The sequence below is a fragment of the Meleagris gallopavo genome, chromosome 5 (genome assembly GCF_000146605.3).
Source record: "Meleagris gallopavo isolate NT-WF06-2002-E0010 breed Aviagen turkey brand Nicholas breeding stock chromosome 5, Turkey_5.1, whole genome shotgun sequence".
NCBI classification, from domain to species: Eukaryota; Metazoa; Chordata; class Aves; order Galliformes; family Phasianidae; genus Meleagris; species Meleagris gallopavo.
In genome coordinates, this window is record NC_015015.2 from 20731893 (window position 1) to 20753840 (window position 21948).

At 38.4% G+C, this 21948-nt stretch overlaps 1 protein-coding gene across 1 annotated transcript in view; it reads left to right on the forward strand.

The window, feature by feature from the left end:
• Window positions 1-21030, forward strand: part of LOC104911089 (cytosolic phospholipase A2 beta-like) — a 34937-nt gene extending 13907 nt beyond the window's left edge. Inside the window, exons 3-9 of the mRNA XM_010711304.3 lie at window positions 10318-10467; window positions 10619-10742; window positions 16559-16631; window positions 17345-17521; window positions 18152-18288; window positions 18954-19085; window positions 20375-21030. Coding sequence (XP_010709606.1) covers window positions 10722-10742; window positions 16559-16631; window positions 17345-17521; window positions 18152-18288; window positions 18954-19085; window positions 20375-20437 — 603 coding nt within the window. The 5' untranslated portion in view covers window positions 10318-10467; window positions 10619-10721 and the 3' untranslated portion in view covers window positions 20438-21030. The remainder of the gene's footprint in view (window positions 1-10317; window positions 10468-10618; window positions 10743-16558; window positions 16632-17344; window positions 17522-18151; window positions 18289-18953; window positions 19086-20374) is intronic.
• The last annotated feature ends 918 nt before the right edge of the window (window positions 21031-21948 follow it).

Below are 21948 nucleotides of genomic sequence, written 5' to 3' on the forward strand. Positions count from 1 at the left end.
TTTATCTGTCATTATCTTATCTTCAATTTAAATACACAGTCAAGCCTACTTAAAGTCATTAGGTCTGTGAAGTGTGGTTTTATGAGTAATTCTGGTGCCTCAATATGAATTGTAATGCATTGGTATGAATTGAGGAAATGGCTATAGAGAAGATTCATACATTTTTAATGTAATTAAAGACAAGTCTAACAAAAATGCCATTTAATTAAAAGCTTACATTTGTCTTAGTGGAATCCTGTGAAGGGAAATAGTATGCTATTTGTGTATTATTGGAAATAACTGTGTTAACCGAGGCTTGAATGGGACATGAGACTAAATGCTAAACAAAATCTGGACGATCAGATCTCACAGGCTAGAGCTGATCAGAGATAAATTGTATTTCCTCTTCTTACTTGCACTGTAACAACAGCTTAGTAGCATGCAGTGTTTTGGCCTGTGATTCCTCTCCTTCCCCCCTCTCCACTGCTTTTCTAATTATCTGAACAGAAATAATTCCTCCGTGGCCTCTGTGCTGGTGGTAATCCTTAGGATAGGAGCTTCTGCTCGATATGGTTCATCCTGTGGAAGAAAAGCCTGAAGCACAGAGTAGCATGGAATGGTAATGCAGAGAAGCAGGAGGTCATCTTGGGAGTAAATCTGGCACACTGTCAAAACAATTTGTCCTTGTTCTATGAATCTTGGAAACTGCTGACCTCATTATTGAGACACAAAAGGACTCTTGGTAGTGTGTGAGGGAGTCCTATCTTAACTACTGTAATTATCCTAATGGCACTGCTGCCATACTGGTACACCAACTGTAAACAGGAAAAGCTGAAACCCAGTGACAGATGAAATGCAAGTGAAGGGCTAGTGTCTGTATAGTAGAGATATGAATAAAATAATAGACACTGGCTCAGGAACTCTCTTTACAATGTTTGCTGAGGGAAGAAAGGTGTGAGGAAGGGGAAGGGAATGTGTTTCCTACCCTCATGGTATTATGAACCCAACTCTCTGGAAGCAAGGCTTATTCTGAGATAGCTTTTGTGTCTTGTCACATGCCATGTATTTCTTGGGCAGCTCTGTTACTCCGTATTTGTTGAAGAGTTCTGTATGAGGGCATTCAGATTCTGACATTGTTAGACTAAGAGATAGACTCCTTGAAATAATGGGAACAGCTTGTCTCTTTGTGTGAGCCTTTTTTATAAAGCACATAGGCTTTCACTGCCTGCAGATATCAGCCAACATTACACTCCTAATATATGCTGAGATGTAAAGGAAGGCTTCTGCATGGAAGAAGGAGGGATTTTTAAAGCTGTGGCCTGATATCATTATTTAATATGACCTGTACCATGTATACATTTCTCTCTGTACCTCCTGAATTCCTACTGTCTGATTGAGCTATACATAAAAGCCAGTCATCCACGTTTGGTTTAAAATTAGAGATCATGTAGGAGGGAAATGTGGTGTGGAGGCTGAGGCAAGCCAGGGGTCACGGTATGAAAGGAAGGTGTAGGAGGAAAAATACATAGTTTAGCTATAAGACAGATTTGAAGAGTCAGAAATAGAATTTATTGTCACTTTTGATACTGTGGTACTGAGAAATGTCAAAAGAGAAGTGAGCCCCGTTTTGTTAAAAGCAACAAAATTCCCAGATGAGCTGTTGCTCAGAAAAAAACCCTGCAATCTACATAGATTACAGGAACACCAACGCAAACACCAACACACATGAGAAAGTAGAAGGGAAAGGACAAGAGTTAAACAGCAATTAAGCCTACGAATAAAATACCTTGTGTTGGGTTTTTAGTGGGGGACACAAAGGGGAGGCTGAAGTAATGATTTGAATATATTTCTTTGTTGTGCTCTGCTTCATCAAACACTTCAACACCTGAACTGGCAAGTGAATTGTAACTGAGAGTTGCCCTGTTCATATTGGTTATAGTGTTCCTGAGAAGAACATGTGCAAATATCTAAGAAGGTCAAAGCTTTTGACTTTTTGAATTAAGAGGTAATGACTAAATGGACAGTAGAAAAGCTGGTAATGTATAACCTGAGAAACTACTGATGAGCTTCTGGTAGCAGCAGATCAGGAAGATGTCTCTGAATCTTTTCAGCACTTCTTTTTCCAGCTGCAGATGACTTTGAGCTTTCTGTATTTTGCTGTAGGTTGTTTTTTGACTCACAGAGTTCCTCTGCTCCCCTGAATAATCTCGAGTGGTGAGGGACTGTTGTAAGTGATGGGAATTGTACTCGTGCATGGCATCATGCAGGTAGCAGTAAAAATGCAGAGATGCTCTGTCATCAGTATGGTTTATGTTAAATACTGTCTTGACACAGACTGGCCACATAATGGTGATGATTACATATGTGAGGAGGAAGGAAGTGAATCCTAGAATGATCACAGCCAAAACTAAAATTAAGAAATCAAATACATGTTTCTGACTCTAGAAACTGAAGTGGGATGGCATGGGTTCCCTGGTACAGTTCTTCATCCAAAATGTTAGGTATAAAAGGAGTAGTTAATGGACAGCTATAAAATTCTGCTCATATTTAGAAAAGCATCAAATAGTTTTACAGCTTTATTTCTTGATTTTGCAATGGATACTGCAGTGTGTTCTGTTTAGGTTATTAATATAGACTTTATAATACAGGAGCATATTGAATGAAAATTAAACTGCCTTGGTCACTACTTCTTACAGACTTTGCCTGGTGCCTGAGTGAAACTACTAATTAAGTTTGTGACTCCCAGGTTATTCCCCATAGACTTGAAGGTTGTTTGGCTGAGGACAAGTGAACAACCTTTAGCTGCATCTGTAATAATGTATTACAAGCATTAATTCAATTTGATTCAGAGCCACGTAAGTCAGGACAATGTTCTATTTGGTGCTCTCCAGACCATCTGTAAAATGATGTCTCCTGTGATACAGAAGCTTAGTAGGAATACACTGAGTTTCTCAGAACATCAGCAACACTAGTATGCAATGTGTGCATTCATAAACTGAAGTTGTCTGAAAAGGGTGTTTTCAAATGTTAACTTTGGATTCTTCATATTCTGTAATGGTAATTTCTCTTTGCATTTCTAGTTCATCTTTTTTCCACATTGCTCCAGTTTCACAGATACCAGGTGAACTGATCGTTGCTAATTTCATTTAACTGTACGAATTGCATGTTAGCTTGCCTAGGATGTGTGGAGAATTTATGACAGGGTCAAAGAGTATTTAAATGGAGAAAAAGGGAGCATTACCATTTAAATTCTCACTTCCTCTCTCCTCTTTTTCCTGTAAGCAGAGCACAAAGCTGTTGCACAATACATTCAGTGCTCCACATATCTGTCCAAACTGTCAGCTGTTTGTGTATCAAGTCTGAGGAGGAGGAAGAAATAGGATTTGCTAACAACAGCCAGGTGCTTTCCATTCACAGTTTTAGCATGCGTGAGGAAGTGATACTTGATTAATAGACCCAATCGTAAATTTTCTGATGCAACACTTACTCTTTTGAAAATGTTGATTGGGTTTTGCATTGCTTGGTTGTCTGGTTCTCTAGCTTCATGGGAACCTGCTTGGAAAGTTGCCATGCTTTCGTAAATCTTGTAAACCCACCTGGCCTGTTCCACTGGCTGCCCACCATTCTGTGATGCCATGACACTGCTAGCTTCTCCCAATTACCAGGACCTACCCTCTAGGCTGGTCAGCAATTGAATGAGCTGCCCATTTGAAGCCCTTCAACTATTGGCCAATTCCTTTACTTCCAGCTAGTTAGATCCCGTAGCACCAAAAATTCTAGCCTACCCATATGGTAGTGAAATAGCTATGTAGGCAAAGCCCTGTCATGAGAAATGAGGCATCAGCCCAGGAATATTTCAGAATCTTTTATTTATTTTACTTACTCATAATTTCTGTATATGTGAGTGAAACCTATTTGGGGAGGGTGAGGAGAAATGTGCCAAGATTTCCTTTGAGATGAGTGTTCCAGTTCCCGGTACTGGTGCAGGTAAGTCACGGGACATTGTGGAGTTTTGCGGTTCACACCTTGCTTGCTAGTACCTGTCTGACAAATGCATTCAATATGTGTGTAAGTACACTGTGGGGAACATCAGCAATTAGTGGGTTTGAATCATGTAAGGCGAGGGTCTTTGCCACTTTGCAACATATCTATTGCATGAGGAGAAGTTGCAGAGTACAAATTGCTTGTGTTGCAGAATAGGTAGCATTACTGGTTGGTGCTCCGTTGCATTGGTAGGTTGTGGGTGAGGCTTGATTCCTGGAGGTATGTTTGGGAGAGCTCCACATTTGAAATCTAGTCTTCATCAGATCTCTATCCCTGGAAGCTCGAGTCTCTGAGTGAGTCTATGTCTTCCAATGTGGACTCTCCCTGACTAAACCAAGGAGACTTAATTTTAGACCTTTTAGACCTCTAAAATTAGGTCTCAATTTTAGACATTTGGCCCATAGTTCTGGATTCTCTGGGAAAGGAGGCAGTGTAGAAAGCTTATTTTCATTTTCTATTCTGAATAGACTCAGTAGTTTATGATCTACACAAAATTTTTCAGGCTTGTTGGCCGTCTCATGTCTCTCCTGCCACGTAAACCATGTTGGAGGCCTAAGGTTAAAAGCACCCTAGTTCTCTATTATGCTGAATGCTATATATTTCTGTTGACTTTGGTAGGAGATGAGGATCATTCTGGATTCTCAGATTTCAAGAAGCAATGTGTAAAAATCTTGGGAGCTTCAGATATCCCACAGTATGACATAAATGAAGAAGAAAAATTGCTGGGCCTAAGAAAAATCAGTTTTCTACTAGAATAAGAGCGTTTGAAATTACAATCAAGTGTTTTGTTTTATGTGCTGCTAAAAAAAAAAAATAGAGCAGATATGATTTGCATGCATAGGGGCATTCAGAAATAGTATCAGGCTCCATGGATGACACATTAGATTAGCTTTGTTGATATGAACAGAGAAGCTCTGTGTATTTAAAGTGCCAGGTTCTATGCGTACAGTGATCTGTCTTCTATGCTGGGCTGAGGGGAGCTGGTGACAGAAAGCAGCTTTCATACTGAGGGAATAAAGCTGAGGGTGCTCTCATGCTGAATCCCCGTTTGCACTATTAGGAAAATTTTCTGGCATCTTTTTAGTCACAAGAATGGCATAAGTGGACTGGAAGAACAGCCACAGATCTAACTTGTCTCTTTGAAATATTTTCTCAAGGCATAAGTAACAATGCAGAAGGAGCTTCTGTATTAAAATCCCCATGATTGTAGAGCCCATGAAGTAGTCTTCATCACCAGAAGCAAGTCATGGTGATTTTTATTGCTGTGAATAAACTTGCAAGGTTCATAAACTCTAACAGCTCTAATAGTTTCAGTCAAACTCCGGTTATTGTTTTAAATTGTTCCCAAAGTTTGGCTGATATATAGAAATTTTGGTGAGAAAAGAAATTAAGATACAATGATGAGCGTAAGAAAGGGAAAAGTTCGCTTGGTGATTTTGACAACATTGTAGTAACTCCAGAAGAACATCCGAAAAGATAGTGAGAAGCCCCATGATTTTCTGATATTGAGGATGAGTTGTAATAATCTGCTTGCGGGGCTGTGCTCTGAATTGTCTGACATCTTTTCCACCTCTCATTCTCATTTTTCTGTGAATCTTCATGCTTTAGGCAGATCTCAGGCACTGTGCTAGTTGTCCACGATGTCCAGGTAATCTGAGTTATTGCCTGCATGCCACTAGAGAGAGAAGCCAGATCATTCCTCAGAAAAAAAAGTAATTCTATTGCTTCAGCTCCTTAAGTGAGCTTAGCATTTGGCCCAAGGAGTGCTACTGTCCTTAATCTTGTTAATTCTGGAGTACTGTTTGGAGGGTAGTTACTGCCAGGAGTGAACTGAACCCTTCATGTTTTGCATGTTATCTGAAATCAGTTCCTGAAGAACTTTGTATGGTTCTTCACTGTATGTTTCTTCTGGCTCTTCTGAGCCAATATCTAAGGGCTGTACTTGGGTCAAGGTAGATCCTTGAAAAAAAAATTGCTTACAGGGCTTAATGAGGATTTGACACAGCAGAAGGGTTAGAGAGGATATAGCACTATGTGTGTCATAATATGACAGTAAACTTTGGTTTTTAATTACTCTTGGTCTGTATAATAACACTGAGTAGCAAACATTGCCTTAGTAGATCTTGCCCCAAAGAACTTGTAGTCACCTAATTAGAAAAACAGTAGGATACAACAAATGTTAATTTCATGATTCTGAAAAGATGATTATTCAAAAAATACAAGGGGTTGGTGGCAGCTAAGAAAGATACTCTTCCTTTGATAATTTGAAATTAAATGCCTTAAACATAAGTCAATTCTTCCTGTCAGCCAAGTGGTGAAGTGTAATGCTTACCTAACTCTTCAGAGGTCTTTACTCAAGCAATTTTGTACTGACATCAGTGTCAGACTATTTGAATAAGATCTGAAGATAAAAGTCTCAGAAACTGGCTTGAGTGGAATTACACTGAGGTATCTTACTCAATTATTTCAATTAGATGCTCTGCAATCACTTGGTTTAGAACAAAAGAACAATTTCTGAACTTAAACACAGTGGATTTCAATGTGTGGTTTTACATTGACGCATCTTGGAAAGACAGCACTCCAGACCTCAGATAGCCCCAGATAAATAATAAGCAATTTCCTCCCATCTTGAAGCTGCAGAGATCACCATCTCACTGTATTTACACCCACACCTGCAAAATATCTAAGGAAATTATTAGCTTTCTTACCCTGGTCAGGATATAGACATGGATAAAGAGCCAGATATGCTGATTTTACTGTATGATATCTTAAAGATTGCAGTGGTTCATGAGATGGGCAAGAGAATATGGCACCTTTTACTTTTCTGAGATGGATTTGGATCTTGATAGCCAAAAAGACTATTAACTGAGTAATGCTGCTATCACCTGACTGCTGCTCAGAGAGAGATAACGTGGTGTTTTGTTTTAATTAACATTAGGTGTGATCTAAATGGATGTTTGCAGTGTATTTAGAGGTGTGAAATAATTTCAAATTAGGTGTGGATTTTGCTCAAACAGAATTGTGTGTGGAGAGAGCAGTGAAACTTAGAAGGCTTTTATTTCAAAATGAAATATTTCAGTCTTGAAAGATCTGACAGTCTGACATTTCTGAAGCTCTGTTACATGCTCTAATTTCACATGGCATTGTTTAATTGAAAAATGGAGATATAGTTTAATACAGGGTTTTTTGTGTGCAAATCATTTATTATAATTTTGTAGATGAGATAAAGAAAACACTTCGAAAAAAATTTATTTGAATTTGAATATAGACTGTTATTTACTCAAATTACTGTAATTTTCCTAACCCAGCCTCTGAGCTGAACAAGGCAGGAACTGATTTAGGAGGCATGGAGAAAGTGGCTGCCATCTCACATTGCCACTGTCGTGCAACAAGAAGTCTCCACAAAGCTACCCCATCTTCCACCTCCATCTTCTCAGTGATGTGGCAGTGTCTAGCCCTTAGAAGATCCATCACTTCTCTCTACTTAACATATTTCATGAGATGAATGAAAAAATTTCAAGCAAAATCATGATTTATTTTTATAAGAGGAGTTCTCGGTAATTGCTATACTTGCTTGATAAGCTGTTAAGATGGAGCACCAAAGGACCGAGTGCTTCACTGGGGGTACTTTTTGTCCATCAGTTCTAGAGACGTTCTCATATGAAATTTTGCTATGCTGGTGCCATTGCTGGGATAAATCATAGAAACTTCTCCATGGGCCTTCAGTACCGTTTATAAGCTCTGCCTCACTTTTTAAGTTTATGCCAACAGGATGATCTAAATCACGGCCATTTTCAATTGCTGTCATTCTGCAGCTTGGTTTCTGACAGTTTAGCTGTGCCTGTGAGTAGCTTCATACAAAGGGATGTTAGTGAGCAGCACACTGGGTAAGTTGTGTGAAGCCGAACATCATATTAATTACCTTTTGTTTCTTGCATACTGGGAACAGCTTAAGTTTGCATTCCTTCCACTTGCATTCTATTTCTTAGAGTCTCTTGTTTGAGATTGCCAGCAGTTTCTGTATGAAGCATTTCAACTCAAGTGTGATTTGGTATGGCTGTTTCTGTTTTTAATTTTCTTAGCTTATTGCCAAGTACTTTCCTAGTATTAATTCCGAAAAGAATTGAGATTCAGTTGTAAAAGTAGGATGATATCAACTTAATTAACCTGTAAAGTCTTTCTAGAATCTCTCTTCTCTTTGTATCCAGAGCAGCATTTTACAAATTATAACCACAGATAAAACAGTATATTCTCTACATCTATCAGCTCAACTGATATAACCCTGCCATGACTGTTCCCACCTATAGAAAGAAGGGAGGGAGAGGGCTTTCTGCACCCCCCTGAAGATACTGCCTACTATTCAGTTAATTCACTTCATGCATTCTGCTGTATGCCCTCTTTATTTTGGATTTAAGCTTTTAGATTTATTTTTCCTTCTTTATACACTTGAATTTCTTCGTCTTACTTTCTCCATCCTGTACATTTTTTGTATCTGTAGTAAGGCCTGACATCATGCATCCCATCTCCCCTATCACCAGGAGGAAATGGATGTGGTGCTTGTCAGTGTGCTTGTTGACAAGCAACACAAGATGTTTTATGTATTTTGGCCATTTTGATTTACTGGAAACATTAATTTCTTGGAAGGGCTATTGGAAAAATTAATTCCATAGCTCTCCAAAATAACTTCTACACCTTGACTTGAAGACATTTAAGAGCTTTTTTCCTTCTTTTTCGTTCCATTAAGGCCTGGGTCTCCTTGCTGCAGCTGTTCTGTTTTGAAAGTGTTGCTCCGTTTCCAGGCAGACATACCCCTCTTTGAGTGGAGTTCACTTTTCTCTGGCTGTTTTTCCATTTGCCTTCTCTTTAGGAGATCAATTTGTCAGCCTACTATTTTGGTCTCTCAGTTTAGCTACAGCACTGTGATCAAAGCTGCAACAGCACTATGGAGGAGGAAAACCAAAACTCCATTTTGGATAACAGATTTTTCTTCTTTATCTTTGCTTTTTTGTTATCACTGGAAAAGGGGTGCTATACACTTCCAAGCAAAATTGTCTGAACCATTTTACTGCAGGAATGTAACGTTTCCATGGTTAATTGATTTGAACCCCAGTTTGCTTTCTGATGAATTTGTTTTATCTTTCTAGGGCTTTTGTAGATGCCCTTTGATTGCCTGTATTTTACAGTAGATCTTTATTTCAGATATCTTTCTTTTTAGTATTTTAGAGATGGCAGCCTAAGTCCTTAGGCTCTGTCCTGCTTCTTGGCTAATCCTGCATCCATCCTGTAGTGTAGTGGCTGCGTTGTAAGTCACAGCAGAGTCTCCTTGAAATGTAAATCTGAGCTGTTAATTATCACTTGCGTAAACCCAGGATCACCTGAATAAAATAGACGTTCAATTATTTTGTGTTTTTTTTTGTTTTGTTTGTTTTTGTGGGAAGTGCTCTATAAAGTGGTTTAAACATGATTGACAGCATGTCAGGAAAAAAATAAAGCCAAAGATTTTAGGTAAGCCTATTTTTCCTAAACAGTTCTTTTGGTTACACTTCTTTTTTCTTTTTGGTTTTGCCAAACTACCTACAATTTTTGAAAATTAGCTTTTGACTCTCTCGCCTTCCATCAATATTAGGTGTCTGCTGAAGCTTGATCCTATTTCTTCCTGTGACTGATATTACTGTGCTCAGGTGAGCACATATTTATTGCAAGTTTATGATGGCCCCCAGGCCCTTTCCAAGCTTGGCTCTGCATGACAACCACCATGAAATTGTAAATGTGGATTAAAGCACAGGCAGAACTGATTGCCTGGAGCAGTGTTCTGACACGCAGCCCACGATTGTCTACCAGCAGCCCACAGATGGCACAGGAGAGATGGAGGAAACTGTATCCATGGGCTCTCCAAAGGATGCCTCGAGATCTACCACTGGCAGGGGGAAATTGGGAGATATAAACTTGACACACTTTCCTTAGAGGAAGGGAGTAAAGGGAAAAAGCCCAGAAGATGTATACAGCTTTCCCTACCAACGTTTATCCCAATTTCACCAACACCTCTGTGCTGGGTTATCATGCAGCAGGTACATGCAGCAGGTGAAATAAGGAGGCTTGATTTATAGGTGTGTAGTACAGTTCCCAGTAATATATTAAAACAAGTCTCACATGTAGAAAGGATTGAAAATGGCCTTCACAAATGGCCTTCTCACACCAGCAATTTTAATAGATAAGATCTGGCTATCTCCTCCCTTCATTTTCAAAAATCTATTTTATATATATATATATATATATATTTTTTTTTTTTCCTAGATTATTCGATTATTCTGTGGAAGAACTTAAAAGATACAGACGATTCATCTACTGACTAGAAGGAAGAGATGGAAAGTGAAGGGAGACTTTCTGAACATGGCAGAATTCACCCATAAGCCAGGAAGGACTGTCTTGAGATAATAACAAAAGGTAAGAGGCGTAAAGTGAGAGGCTAACTGCGGCTTTCCTCTCACCTCTGACATTGTAGATGTCTCCCTCAGACGTAGGCAGAATCTCTTCCCCATACAGAGGAGGCAGAGGGTGGAGCTCAGCGCCTGTATAAATTATATGTGTCCTTCAGGTTATTTCAGCAGCAACAACAAGCCGTGAGTGAGCCGTGTTTGTCAGCTGACAGATCTGTTATCCAAATTGGGTTTTCTGTTGCTGTCGCCATTTTGTGTGCTATGGGGAGCCCACCAGCCAAGGTAAGCGAATTGCAGCTCCTGTCTTTGCTGTGACCTGATGCCTTGCTTCTGGGAACAACTGGCTCTTGCTCTCACAAGTAAACTCGCTCTTCTCTGTGTCTGTTGAGATGCTGCTGGTTTGATATAGCAGGGTCCTCTTGAACTTTGCAAGTTTTCCATTTTCCCTTGCCCTAACTAATGCGTGAGCTACGTTCAGTGAAAATGCAGTAAAATGTGGCCCTTTTGTCGTAAGATGTACATGCGGGAATGAACACCAGGGTGGAGGAGGGCTGGCCTTGAGTTTACTTCATGCAAAACGAAAGTGCCTTAGTCCTACTGCATGCTTTTCTCAGGATCGCACATGTTCATTGCTTGCCCAAGCTAAAAAAAAAAAAACAACAGCTTTTTCTAGCAACAAAGCACGATTTATATTACTTTAGCTGCAGGGGGGAGTTCTAATGAGCCATTTGGCTGATTTAGCTGTCCTTAATGTAATGTTTACAGTGTCTGTGATTCAAGGGGAAATACTTCTTGTTTTGACTTGAGTTTTCCAATGTGAGTTCCATTCAGAGATTTTAGCTGATAGCATTTAGTATAAATCAACAGGATTATTGGCTGTGGGCCATGTTCTCATGTGTATCTTTAAAAAATAATTGATGCCATGTCTGAATTATGTACCAATTAAACATTCTTTATGTATCAAAGTCTCTGTCAAAATTTACAGTAACTAAAAGAAATATGGCCATTCCCAGGGTTTAAATACAGTAGGAAACTATATTATGTATTATGTGTTATGTGTTATGGCTTACTGAGAATCCTTAATCTTTAGCATCTAAGAATATTTATTGTACTTTGCCACAGACGTATTTGCAGGTGAAGTTAAAAGATTCAACTGTTGGTAGCTTAAATTGATAGACTTAATGAAGGGTTAAAAATAGTCACATGCTGGGTGCTCAGGACGAAGAATATGAATTATACATGTAAAGTACTATTTTGATGAAATTTGTACGTACTCTGTTTAACTACCTGTTAGATCCAAAGCTATGTATCCATCTTATAACTAAGCATCATCCATCCATTTAAAGGATCTCTTGTATCTATTAAGGTAACACTGAATTTGATAGACGGCTAGATAGCATAGATTAAATTTTATCTGAAGAGTCTCTATTACAGAGAAAGTTCTTGCACTTGAACCTAATGCTACAGCTGCTATTGTCTGAGTTTAGATATTCTCCCACTTTTTGGGCAATATGGACAAAATGTAGAGTTCAAGCATAGCTTCAGGTCAGAAGGTTTTTGCTCCCACAGAAGAATCTTCATTCAGTACTGCAGGAGCTGTGGCATTCTGTCAGGTGTGCATTTTTTCAGTATGTTTAATTGGATAAATAGAGACAGCAATCAGGTTTTGTGCTCTTTTTATTTTCTTCTCTTTCTTTTAGATTATAAAAGCAAGTTGTCTGGAAAGCATGGATACTTCATACTACCTAGAAAGGCCTACTAAAAAGCTCCAAGTTAATTTTTTACTGTTTAAAAATACTACAGAGTTTGCACAGAAGTAGTGGTCAGTATTAATTTGCAGCTTTCTGAGAAAACTCTTGGTTTTCGTAAGGGCATATTTTCTGCTCAGATAAGAGTTATCACTCTAGCAGTTTTTTTGAGCCATGGAATATTATTTTTCTATAATAACATACTCAGAAACAGTACAAATCCCTGAGGCAATCACCCATACAGGTAAAGAGAAGACTGGTAGAGTATAAGGAGAGTACATCCCAAACCTATTGTGACTCTTGAAACAATCCATCACTGAAAACATGAAATTACAATAAATATTCATAAACAAAATTAGATTTTTGTTCTGAAAGTTTAACTTCCAATGCCCTCAGCCCACATTATCTATTAAAGAATCTGTGTGGGAGAGTGTTTTGGAATCAGGCTGATCAAGAGAAGGTCATAAAGTGCTGTGGGTTTTTTTTTTAAGTTTTTCGCTTTACTCTTAATTTAATAAACTAACTCCAAACTGTAGTTGAAGTAAACCATTGATATCTAAGATAAAAGAAATGATCAGAATATGCCAAATGATCATATATGGTGTGAGATCCGCTACATAAGATATTGTAGTGCTTGTAGAGTGCCACTGGAGAGAGAAAAAGTAATTCATGGAAAGAAGTAATGATTTATGCCTAAAAATACTGACAAAACTGAGAGAAAACCCTAAAACTATTCAGAGAATGCCAAAAGACAGGGTGCAAACTTTTCTTATAAAACTCTTCATGTAACATGTTGTTGTCCCATGGTGGTAACTCTACTTTGTTAACTGCTTAGATTTGGAGTTGGGGAAGTGCAACACTGAGATTCTAGTCAGACTTCCAACATGTGTAAACCAGTGGTGATGGGAAGAGTTTCCCAGGTTGTCAAGTTCTGCAGAAACTATTCTCCTAGAAGAATAATTTACTAGTGAATGAGGCCTTGTTGTGGGAGCAGCATGGTGGGGCAATAAGGAGTGAAATCGAGGATGTGAGCTGTTGGTAGGTTTTGCTTCTTTCATTGCCATCTGAAGACTGTCTCAGTAGGCTTTTCATTATTAATGAGCTTTGAGAAGCTCATATATTCTCGAAGCTCTCTTTTTGAGATGAAACCCTGAAGTGACTAACTGCCTGTAAACAGTAGAGAAGGCTAATTATGTGTCCTCCTGAAGCTGACAGGCATATGACTATTCCCTGGAAGCCAGACATAGGCCAGCCAATGTGTTATTACAATCATCACTGCAATGCTGGAAACAGATGTGAATTTTCGATTTGCTCTGGGTTTTACACAATTGTTGCAAGTTTTATCTCTTTAGATTTTCTCTATTTTAGACTTGAAATGGCCCCTTCAAAACTTGCTCAGAGAGTACAGAAATGTAGTTTAATGCTAAGTGCTATCAAATGAAAAGAAGATTTTTTAATGCATTTTTTTGAAATACTCTTTGGGAGTTTGGACATGCCACTATTTGTTGGTCTGGAGTGTTATTGTCTAGGATGCAGACATACACAGGTAGCTGAGTCCTGCACTCTACTGTTGGCCTCAAAGTGGCACTATTAATTTTCCAGCAAATAAGGATGGTTGTAGGCAAAAATAGAGTGATGTGCTTCAATGAAGACTACATTTGACTCTAGATGTTTCCAGAAGTGTTATGTTGGTCTCTGTGAGCATATACTGGAAACTTTGGTTCTCACAAGGAAGTAAGGAACAAGATCAGTAGAACTACAAGTAAATAGCTCCAGAAGAGCTATCTGGATATAACAACTCATGCTTAGCAATTTTTATTAATAGCAATATTGCACTTTGCTTTTCATGTTATGAAAACAGCAAATGAAAAGGTGTTTTAGAGCAACAGCACTTTTGAACAAGGGTGTTATTTTGGACCGTCTAAATCAGACCCTTGCTGGGCTACTCTGGACTGTTGTAAAAGGAAATGAAGCTCAGCCTTTTTCTGATGAAAAAGAGAGCCCAATTCTCAATGGCTACCACAATCTAGAGTAACTGCAGCCTTGGGAACAGGATGTCTTCTTGCTTCCCATGGGAATTTGCAGTCTGTAGGATTTGTTACAGCCACCTTTACCCATCTGAACCTGTTTATCTCTTCCCTGCAACAGCACAAGGACTATGCTGCATCAAATCTGAAGAAATTTTCAGTCATTTTAGATAATTTTTCATTAATTGAAGTGCTTGCTGCTGAAAGGGGAAGAGAGGAGGTATGAGGTTTTCTGGCTGTAGCGGGAGAAGATGCAAAAGCATGACACCTATTACAACTAAGAGTAGCCTGATAATGAACTGCAGATGCACCTTTTTGTAAGAAATAAGGAAATTTTCATCATGTAAGGTTCAGAGCAAATTATATACCAACATCTATTTTTCCAGTGAAGGCGAAATCTGAGAATGATTTGGGCTTCCATTGAGCAAGGGGAAGTTGATTACAAAACAGCATAGAATTAACATATTAATTAAAAAGTCAGCCCTGTAATTGGCTACATAATCCAATATTTCATGTTAATGAAACCCACTAGGAATGCTGAGTGTTCCAGTTGGTACTTCTATGTTTAATAGCTATTTGCATTTGGGAAATTAAAGTCAAATTCTTTCAGTGGGCTGCTGGAATAGTTTGGAATTGTCTTCACTGGAACTTAAAATGTCCATAATGTGCTAAACTCATAAGGTTCGAAATATTTCAGTTTCAAACTGGAAGAAAACATAATAGGAATGGTTCTTGTTCCACAAGTACAAGTGCCTTGCATTTCTTTACAGAAGGTGTTTCAATCAACCATGAAGATCCAAGAGACAGTAATTTGTGATTTTGTAGGTTGACCAACACCATTTTTCTGCTTAGATGACTCTTGAATATCAACCTGAATTTTAAAAAGATATATAACTTTAAAATAGACTTTGTAAAATTTAATATAAAGCCTTACTTGAGTGTGCTAATTTACAGTTAAAATTATGTCCATTTGATATAATGCTATTTACCTGTAAAAAAAGTGGAATGAAACTGAATGAAGGCAATTCTCATTTCTGATTAAAAAAAAAAAAAAAGTACTAGTATTTTCCACCTCATTTAAAAAGAGTTTCAAATTTAGTATAATGACTATTTCTATAGAGAAGTTCTCCCTTCCTCAGCTCCTAGTATCTCTGAAGTTAATCATTCCAGTGTCAAGAAAATTAATCATGGTGCTGCTTTTAACAAAAAAAAAAAATTATATTGTTGCAGTGTAGTGGAATACTCTGGTTTAGACAAACAGATGTCATGTTTCAATCAGTGTGTAGTTTAAAGTACCAAGAAAGCTAGTGCAGTTTTTTTTAGCATGATTTGTCCCTGTTCTAATTTGTTAGTGATAGACTGTTATTTTTGCTTGAAAATAAATTTTAAATGTTCCAATTTGGAGAGCAAGAAAAAAGGGAAATATTTTCCTTTAATTAAGTTTATTGCGTCTGCATATCTGTGTTCATTCACGCTTATTGAACATTTTTTGAAAGCGCTGAATATTTTTTGAGTAGCTTAGGCTGGGAAGCTTAAGTCTGGTTAGAGTTTGGAACAAGTAACTTGAAATAAACATTCCACTGTTACCTTGTTTCTGATACGAATAAATCTCATATCTGAAAGAGAATTGGTCACATTTCCATTAGATGAATTCAAGATACCTAATGATGTAGAATTCTGTCATACTACACCTTTAAATCAGGGCATTATTTTTCCTTCATCTGAAGGGCTTCTGCTGGGCATATAGTCCACTTAGAGCCCGTAGTGCAATCCACTAGATGCCTATTGCTGAACTTGGCCTACTTATGAACATAATGAAAATCTAGTCCTGCTTGGGATATGAGATTGGAAACTTTTAAACCGTTGGTAACTGCCATATCTAGAGTCAGTATCAGTACTGAGCCCAGAGCCAGGCAGGCAGCTGTGAGTTCCTAATGTTGCTTTCCGAAGGCCCAGTTTTGACCCAGCTGTGGCTTAAGTTCCTCTGTGGGTTGGCAGAGCAATCATCACCACAACCACGTATATACTAGATTGTTTGTAAAAGGACATTTTTGGGTGACTACAGGAGCTTCTTATAGCATTATACGAGCTGCTGTCTTTTTCTTTCTCTGTCTTCACTTCTTCAAGCTACTCAGCAAATAGTCTGCAAATACTCAGCAAGTAGTGGGTAATCGTGCTTTCATCTTAGCATGGCGTACTTCCACTGAAAGGTGACCTCCTCACTTCAAACAGGCAAGGACAGACAGTCCTCTGTACAGTTCAAAATACATATGATTTCTGTAGGATGAGCTGACAGAACTCATTGCATTTGTTTTCTCTGCAGATGAAGATTTGTCCCATCTACATGCTTTCTGTAAGAATCATACAAGCCAGGAACATCAAGTCAAGAGACCTATGTGAGTTGTGGTTTGCTTGTGTTTTTAGTCACCTCTAGAGTTTACATAGTGAGTAATGTTCCTAAGTTCTGAAGGTATACAAATAACATATACACATAAAGCAGAGCAATAGAAATACTAACATCAGGGCTGTAATTAGATCAAATGCCTGAGGTATCACTAGTTTAGAGGCCAGATCTATTGGCATTTCAGAGAAACTGTAAAATCCAAGACTCCCAGCTGAACTTTCTGAACCAGTAAGGGAAAGTAGACCACGTGAGGGAACTGCAATCTATACATTTTCTTGGAGTCAAAGGTCAATTAGGGAATTTCAGACCTTCTAAAGAGGGTCATCTGGGGTGTTTCATGTTAAATAATGTTCCTAAATTTTTGACTAAGGAGAATCTCTGTAGATCCTGCCCTAACCACATTCTGAATGTGCAGGCAAAACAGACTTTTCTGTCTACTTTTTTATTCCACTTTCTTTAACTTCTTATCTTGCTCTCACAGCCTCCTATGGCTCATTCTCAGGGTGTCTGATGGATCAGCCATTCAGCTGTCATTTTTTGCAGTGTTCTGTGTGCTTCTCAGCCAGCAGAAAAACCTGAAGCTGCCTTTTCTTATACTCTCACTGTACGTCAGGTATTATGTCCAGAGGTGGACACCAGAATGGCCATAGTCTGACGAGGCCTGTATTTGAGTCTCAATGATCTGTTCTGTCTACTCTATTGAAGGGGCAGTTCCACTTTCCTGCCAAAACCTTGCGGGGCATTGTTATTCACTGCTTGGTACCAGTCTGAAGTATTTAGGCCTCTCGGGCTGCAGTAGACGTCTTCAGTCAAGTCCAGACTCCAGCTCTGAAAGACATCAACTTGGAGATTTCTTTTCACACCGTTGTCAAGCTCCACAAAGTAAATGTGCTTTCCGACCTTGCTTTTCCCAAAGGACAACTGCTCCAGACACTGACCACACTAACCATAAAAAATGGGTTTAGACTGGAATTGAGAAGATTTCCAACCTGTTTTTCGTCCCACAGTGGCCTGTAACTGCAACAGATCTTCCCCTGTAGCTAACCCTTCTAGATAGCAGTCATGTCCCCCCGTGTTTATGTTGTGAGACTGAGCAAGCCAGTCTCATGTCATCTTGTCTGTAATATGTGTTTTCCTTTCGTGTAACCATCCTAATTGTTCTTTTTGGAACTAGCATTAGTTTCAGTTAAACTTCTTTTAAACACAGTTGACTGGAATGGTAGGGATTATGCCTGATGAATGGTCAGCGGGCTCTTTTCTACTTCTTTTTCTTCACATGGGAAACACTGCTCTCAGTGTATCTTGTGTGTGCATGCGTGCATGTGGTATTTGCAATTTGTAGCTGCCCAGAAATTAGTTTGTATACCAAGATGGTTTTCCTTGTTTGCTTCCAACCAGTGATCTCTTTATTTATTATTATTATTTTTTAAAAGTATTTATTATTCCCCAGAATCATGGCCTTGCCCATCTATAATATTGGCGTCTGGATTTTATTTTATTTTTCTGCTGCAGTGACTGCATCAGACTGCTATGTGCGCTTGTGGCTGCCATCTGCTTCAAATGAAAAACTTCAGACCAAAACTATCAAGAATTCTGACAACCCTGTCTGGAATGAGACTTTCTACTTTAGGATCCAGAGAGAAGTTGAGGTATTAAAAAAATGGAGATTTTACAATTTTGAATTGCTGGGAGTCCACAATTGACTCCCTGTTGATCAAATGTGCTAAATAACTTAAGACATTGCTTATGAGATGGAATTTCCAGGTGATTTGTTAGCACAAAGCAGCAGATACACAAAGTAGCGTTTCCCTCAACAAGTTGTAGACAGTGATATAAATTCCTATATCTGAGCTAATCTGGATTTCCTTTGTTGTCACCTGAGAGATGTAAATACTGCTGTAGCATGCCTTATCTCTGGGGTATTTTGAATGGTTAGTGTAGAACGAGTATTTCATCTGCTGGTTTTAAGGGAAGGATAGTGGGGTTGCTGCACAGTTAATAGAACTTTGAGGATGAACAAACTGAATAAGTGCATTCATTGGGTTATCAGAAGTGGTGCAGAGCACCGAACATCTTCTCTGTCTTGGAATAGTGAGATTGCTGATGGCTGTTGTCTTCTACTCCATGATACATTTCCCAGGGCTGGATTTTAATGATTCAGTTCCAAATTACCAGACTCCTGAAAGCACAGGTTCCATTATTCATGCCACTGTGCTAGTCAATCAGCTACGAAAGTCTGTAATCATTTTATTTATATTTTTTCCTGAAAACAGCAGTTCAATAAGAGTTCATATTTATTTTCTTCTACTACCAGAACATCTTAGAATTGGCAGTGTGTGATGAAGATCCACTCACCAAAGATGACATGCAGTTCACAGTTCTTTTTAATATTGCTAGAGTCAGACCCGGAGAGAGAGTCCGTGAGAAGTTTGCTTTGAAATCAGAGGTAAGGTCTGAAAATACATGGAATTATTTACTTTCCATGTTGGCTTCTGTGTTAGATAGAATTTGGGTCTGCATCATCAATATCTCATCAAGTCAGTTATCATTGTGGTAGATTTTTGTGACTTTATTAATCTGTTTTCACAGATTCAGAAAATGAAGCATATTCTATATCGTGCAACCACCTCTGTGTAGGCAAAATAAATGTTAATAGCTAGCATCTGTAAATACAGTCATTTTCATCATTTATAATCCCCCAAACAATTTTCTTACTTTTTAGCTTTATTCCACTTTTCCTGTGCTTGGAGAACATTTCCCCTTGATGACTTCTTATTAAAAACTTGAAGATAATCAACTAACCACTTGAATTAATGATTCTTTCAGACTTTTCCTGTTAATGTTCATATTGGATTTCTTCTACTTTATTGAGGTTTTCATAGCCAATAGGTAAGGGGTGCCTGTCCTACTAGTATTTTTTAATAAGGAAAGAGAGTTGTCCAGTGGACAAAACTGGGATAGTTCTGTGACAGTTCCTGGGCTTCTATGAGTTGTGTCTGAGGTACTGCTGTACACTTCCAATAGTAAAGAGACAGTCCATAGCAGAGCTTCAGCTACTTCTTGAATGCTGAGAGCTCTTAACAGGGATTCCCCGCCATGACTCTGCAGGCTGGTAGAATGCACTTCTCAGCCACTCACTGAATCACTGGGAAATGTTAATGATTCAATAACCTCCTTGGCTGGGAGCATTCTTCTCCCCTTCATCTCTGCTGGATTCAGCATGAATGTAATTTAAATGGAAATGACAGCAGAATTTGTCACATTTGTTACTGAGTGTCAACGCCTTTATGCTGTGCAGACCATCTTCGCAGAAATTCATTTTATTTCTGTTTTATCCAAGCTTTTCCACTCTAGGTTTTTGTGAATTGTATAGTTCTACATATCCCACAGTGGTAGAATATTAATCTTACATGCATTTCCTGCAATCTCAGCTTTGGAAAGAAGTGACATACAGATTATTTGGTAATGTTAACAGAAGAGACATCAGACATGGTGCTGAAATGCTTTTCAAGTTTCTTGTGAATGCCTCATCTCTGGAGGCATTCTGAAGGCCAGGTTGGATGGGGCCCTGAGCAACTCGATCTGGGGGTGACAGTCCTGCCCACAGCATGGCATTGGAACAGGATGGCTTTAAAGACCCTTCCCACCCAAATCCTTCTATGATTTTGGGTGTCTCTACCAGTAAACTCTTGCAGACTCCAATAATCTGTATTTATTTTACTCTTTTCTTTTTAGAAAGAGAGGTGCATTAAGAAATGGGAAAGTTTGGAAGTGGAATTCTGGATGGAAAAAATGTGAGTAAAATTCCAAAGCTGAAAGGCATATATCTGCCAGGCAGTGTAATAAGAAAGCAGAAATTCATGCAACTCTTCTTCCCAGTAGTGAGTTATTGTTTCAATTTTTTTGTTTGTTTGTTTTAACTTAACTTCCCCAACAAATTCTGTCTTTTAGTGTATTGTATGCAAATCTTACATATGTTTGGTTCTTATATCCTGATCATTGTAATGCAGTAACATTGGCAGGATTCAATAACTTGCACATGAGATGCATCCAAGACATAACACTATAACAGCTATTATCACTAATTTAAAAATGCCATGAACACCATGATGTTTCTAAAACACCAGAAAACAAAATGTATGTGGAGCGATGTAGACAGCATTAGATAAATCATTAGGTGATAGTTTAGTTAAACTGAAAAAACATGCAATCTACAAATAATACAGTTACGATCCCCCCTCTTCAAAGTGATAATCAACATTGTAGGAGAACAAATTCAGTAAGAGAGGAGAACAAATTCAATTCTCTTTTAAATGCTCTTGGAAGTAATATAGTCCATTTAAAACTGACTAAATGCATGATTAGAACAGGCAGCTGTGAATGGAAAACACTGAGAAAATCCATTCTTTTATGAGAGACACCTTAAGAGATAGTGTAAGCATCGCCTGCAAGAGTGGAGTCAGTATCAACCAGATTAAAGTTCAGAGTAAGAAGCAGTTCTTAGAAGCTGGCCTGAGCAAATTTATACTAGAAGTAAACAGCATATTTTTCACAGCTCAAGTTACTAGAGGTGTAGGGGATTCTCCATTTTTGGAAGTGAAACCAAGTTATTTGAAGATAAATGCATTCTGCAGAAGTTAGAGAGCTGGATGTGCTGCTTTGTAAAATATCCTAGACTTTGCAGATGGTCAAAGATCACGTACTACATAACTTTAGTGGTCCTTTCAGATCTACGAAAGCACTTAGGAATGTGTGCAACATGTTGCCATTGGAATATTAGCTGTAATGAGAGGTTCTGTTAGTAGACTCTGTAGTTATTTAATTCCATGAGTAAGTCCAACCATTCAGTGACAGATCTGGGTCTTGCAAGGTGAGATGTCAGGGACAAAATCTTTGTTACTTACCTTTGTGTTTTTCCAGTCATACATATAGCCCAGTGGGAGCCAATTCTAATTTGCCTTTCTTTGGACCAGTTGTAAATTATTATATAGATCAGTCAAAAATGTCTTTCCTAAAAAGTATTTGGAGAGTACGTTATTAGTCATCTTTGCTTTTCCCCAAGCCATATGGCCATTTCGTAAGGACAGTACATGATTCCAAATGGACGAATGCACCTTTTTTCTTGTAGTTTTAAGAACTGATATTTTTATGGGCTCTTATGTTAGGTACTGCATTTTTGTTCATGTGTTTAGCAGATGATCACATGGTATACCTTTCAGAAAGTAAAGGATGACACTAATGTAACTATATTCTGTTTTACACAAAGGAAGTAATGAAACTGCTATTAAAAATACTGGATTCTCACAAAT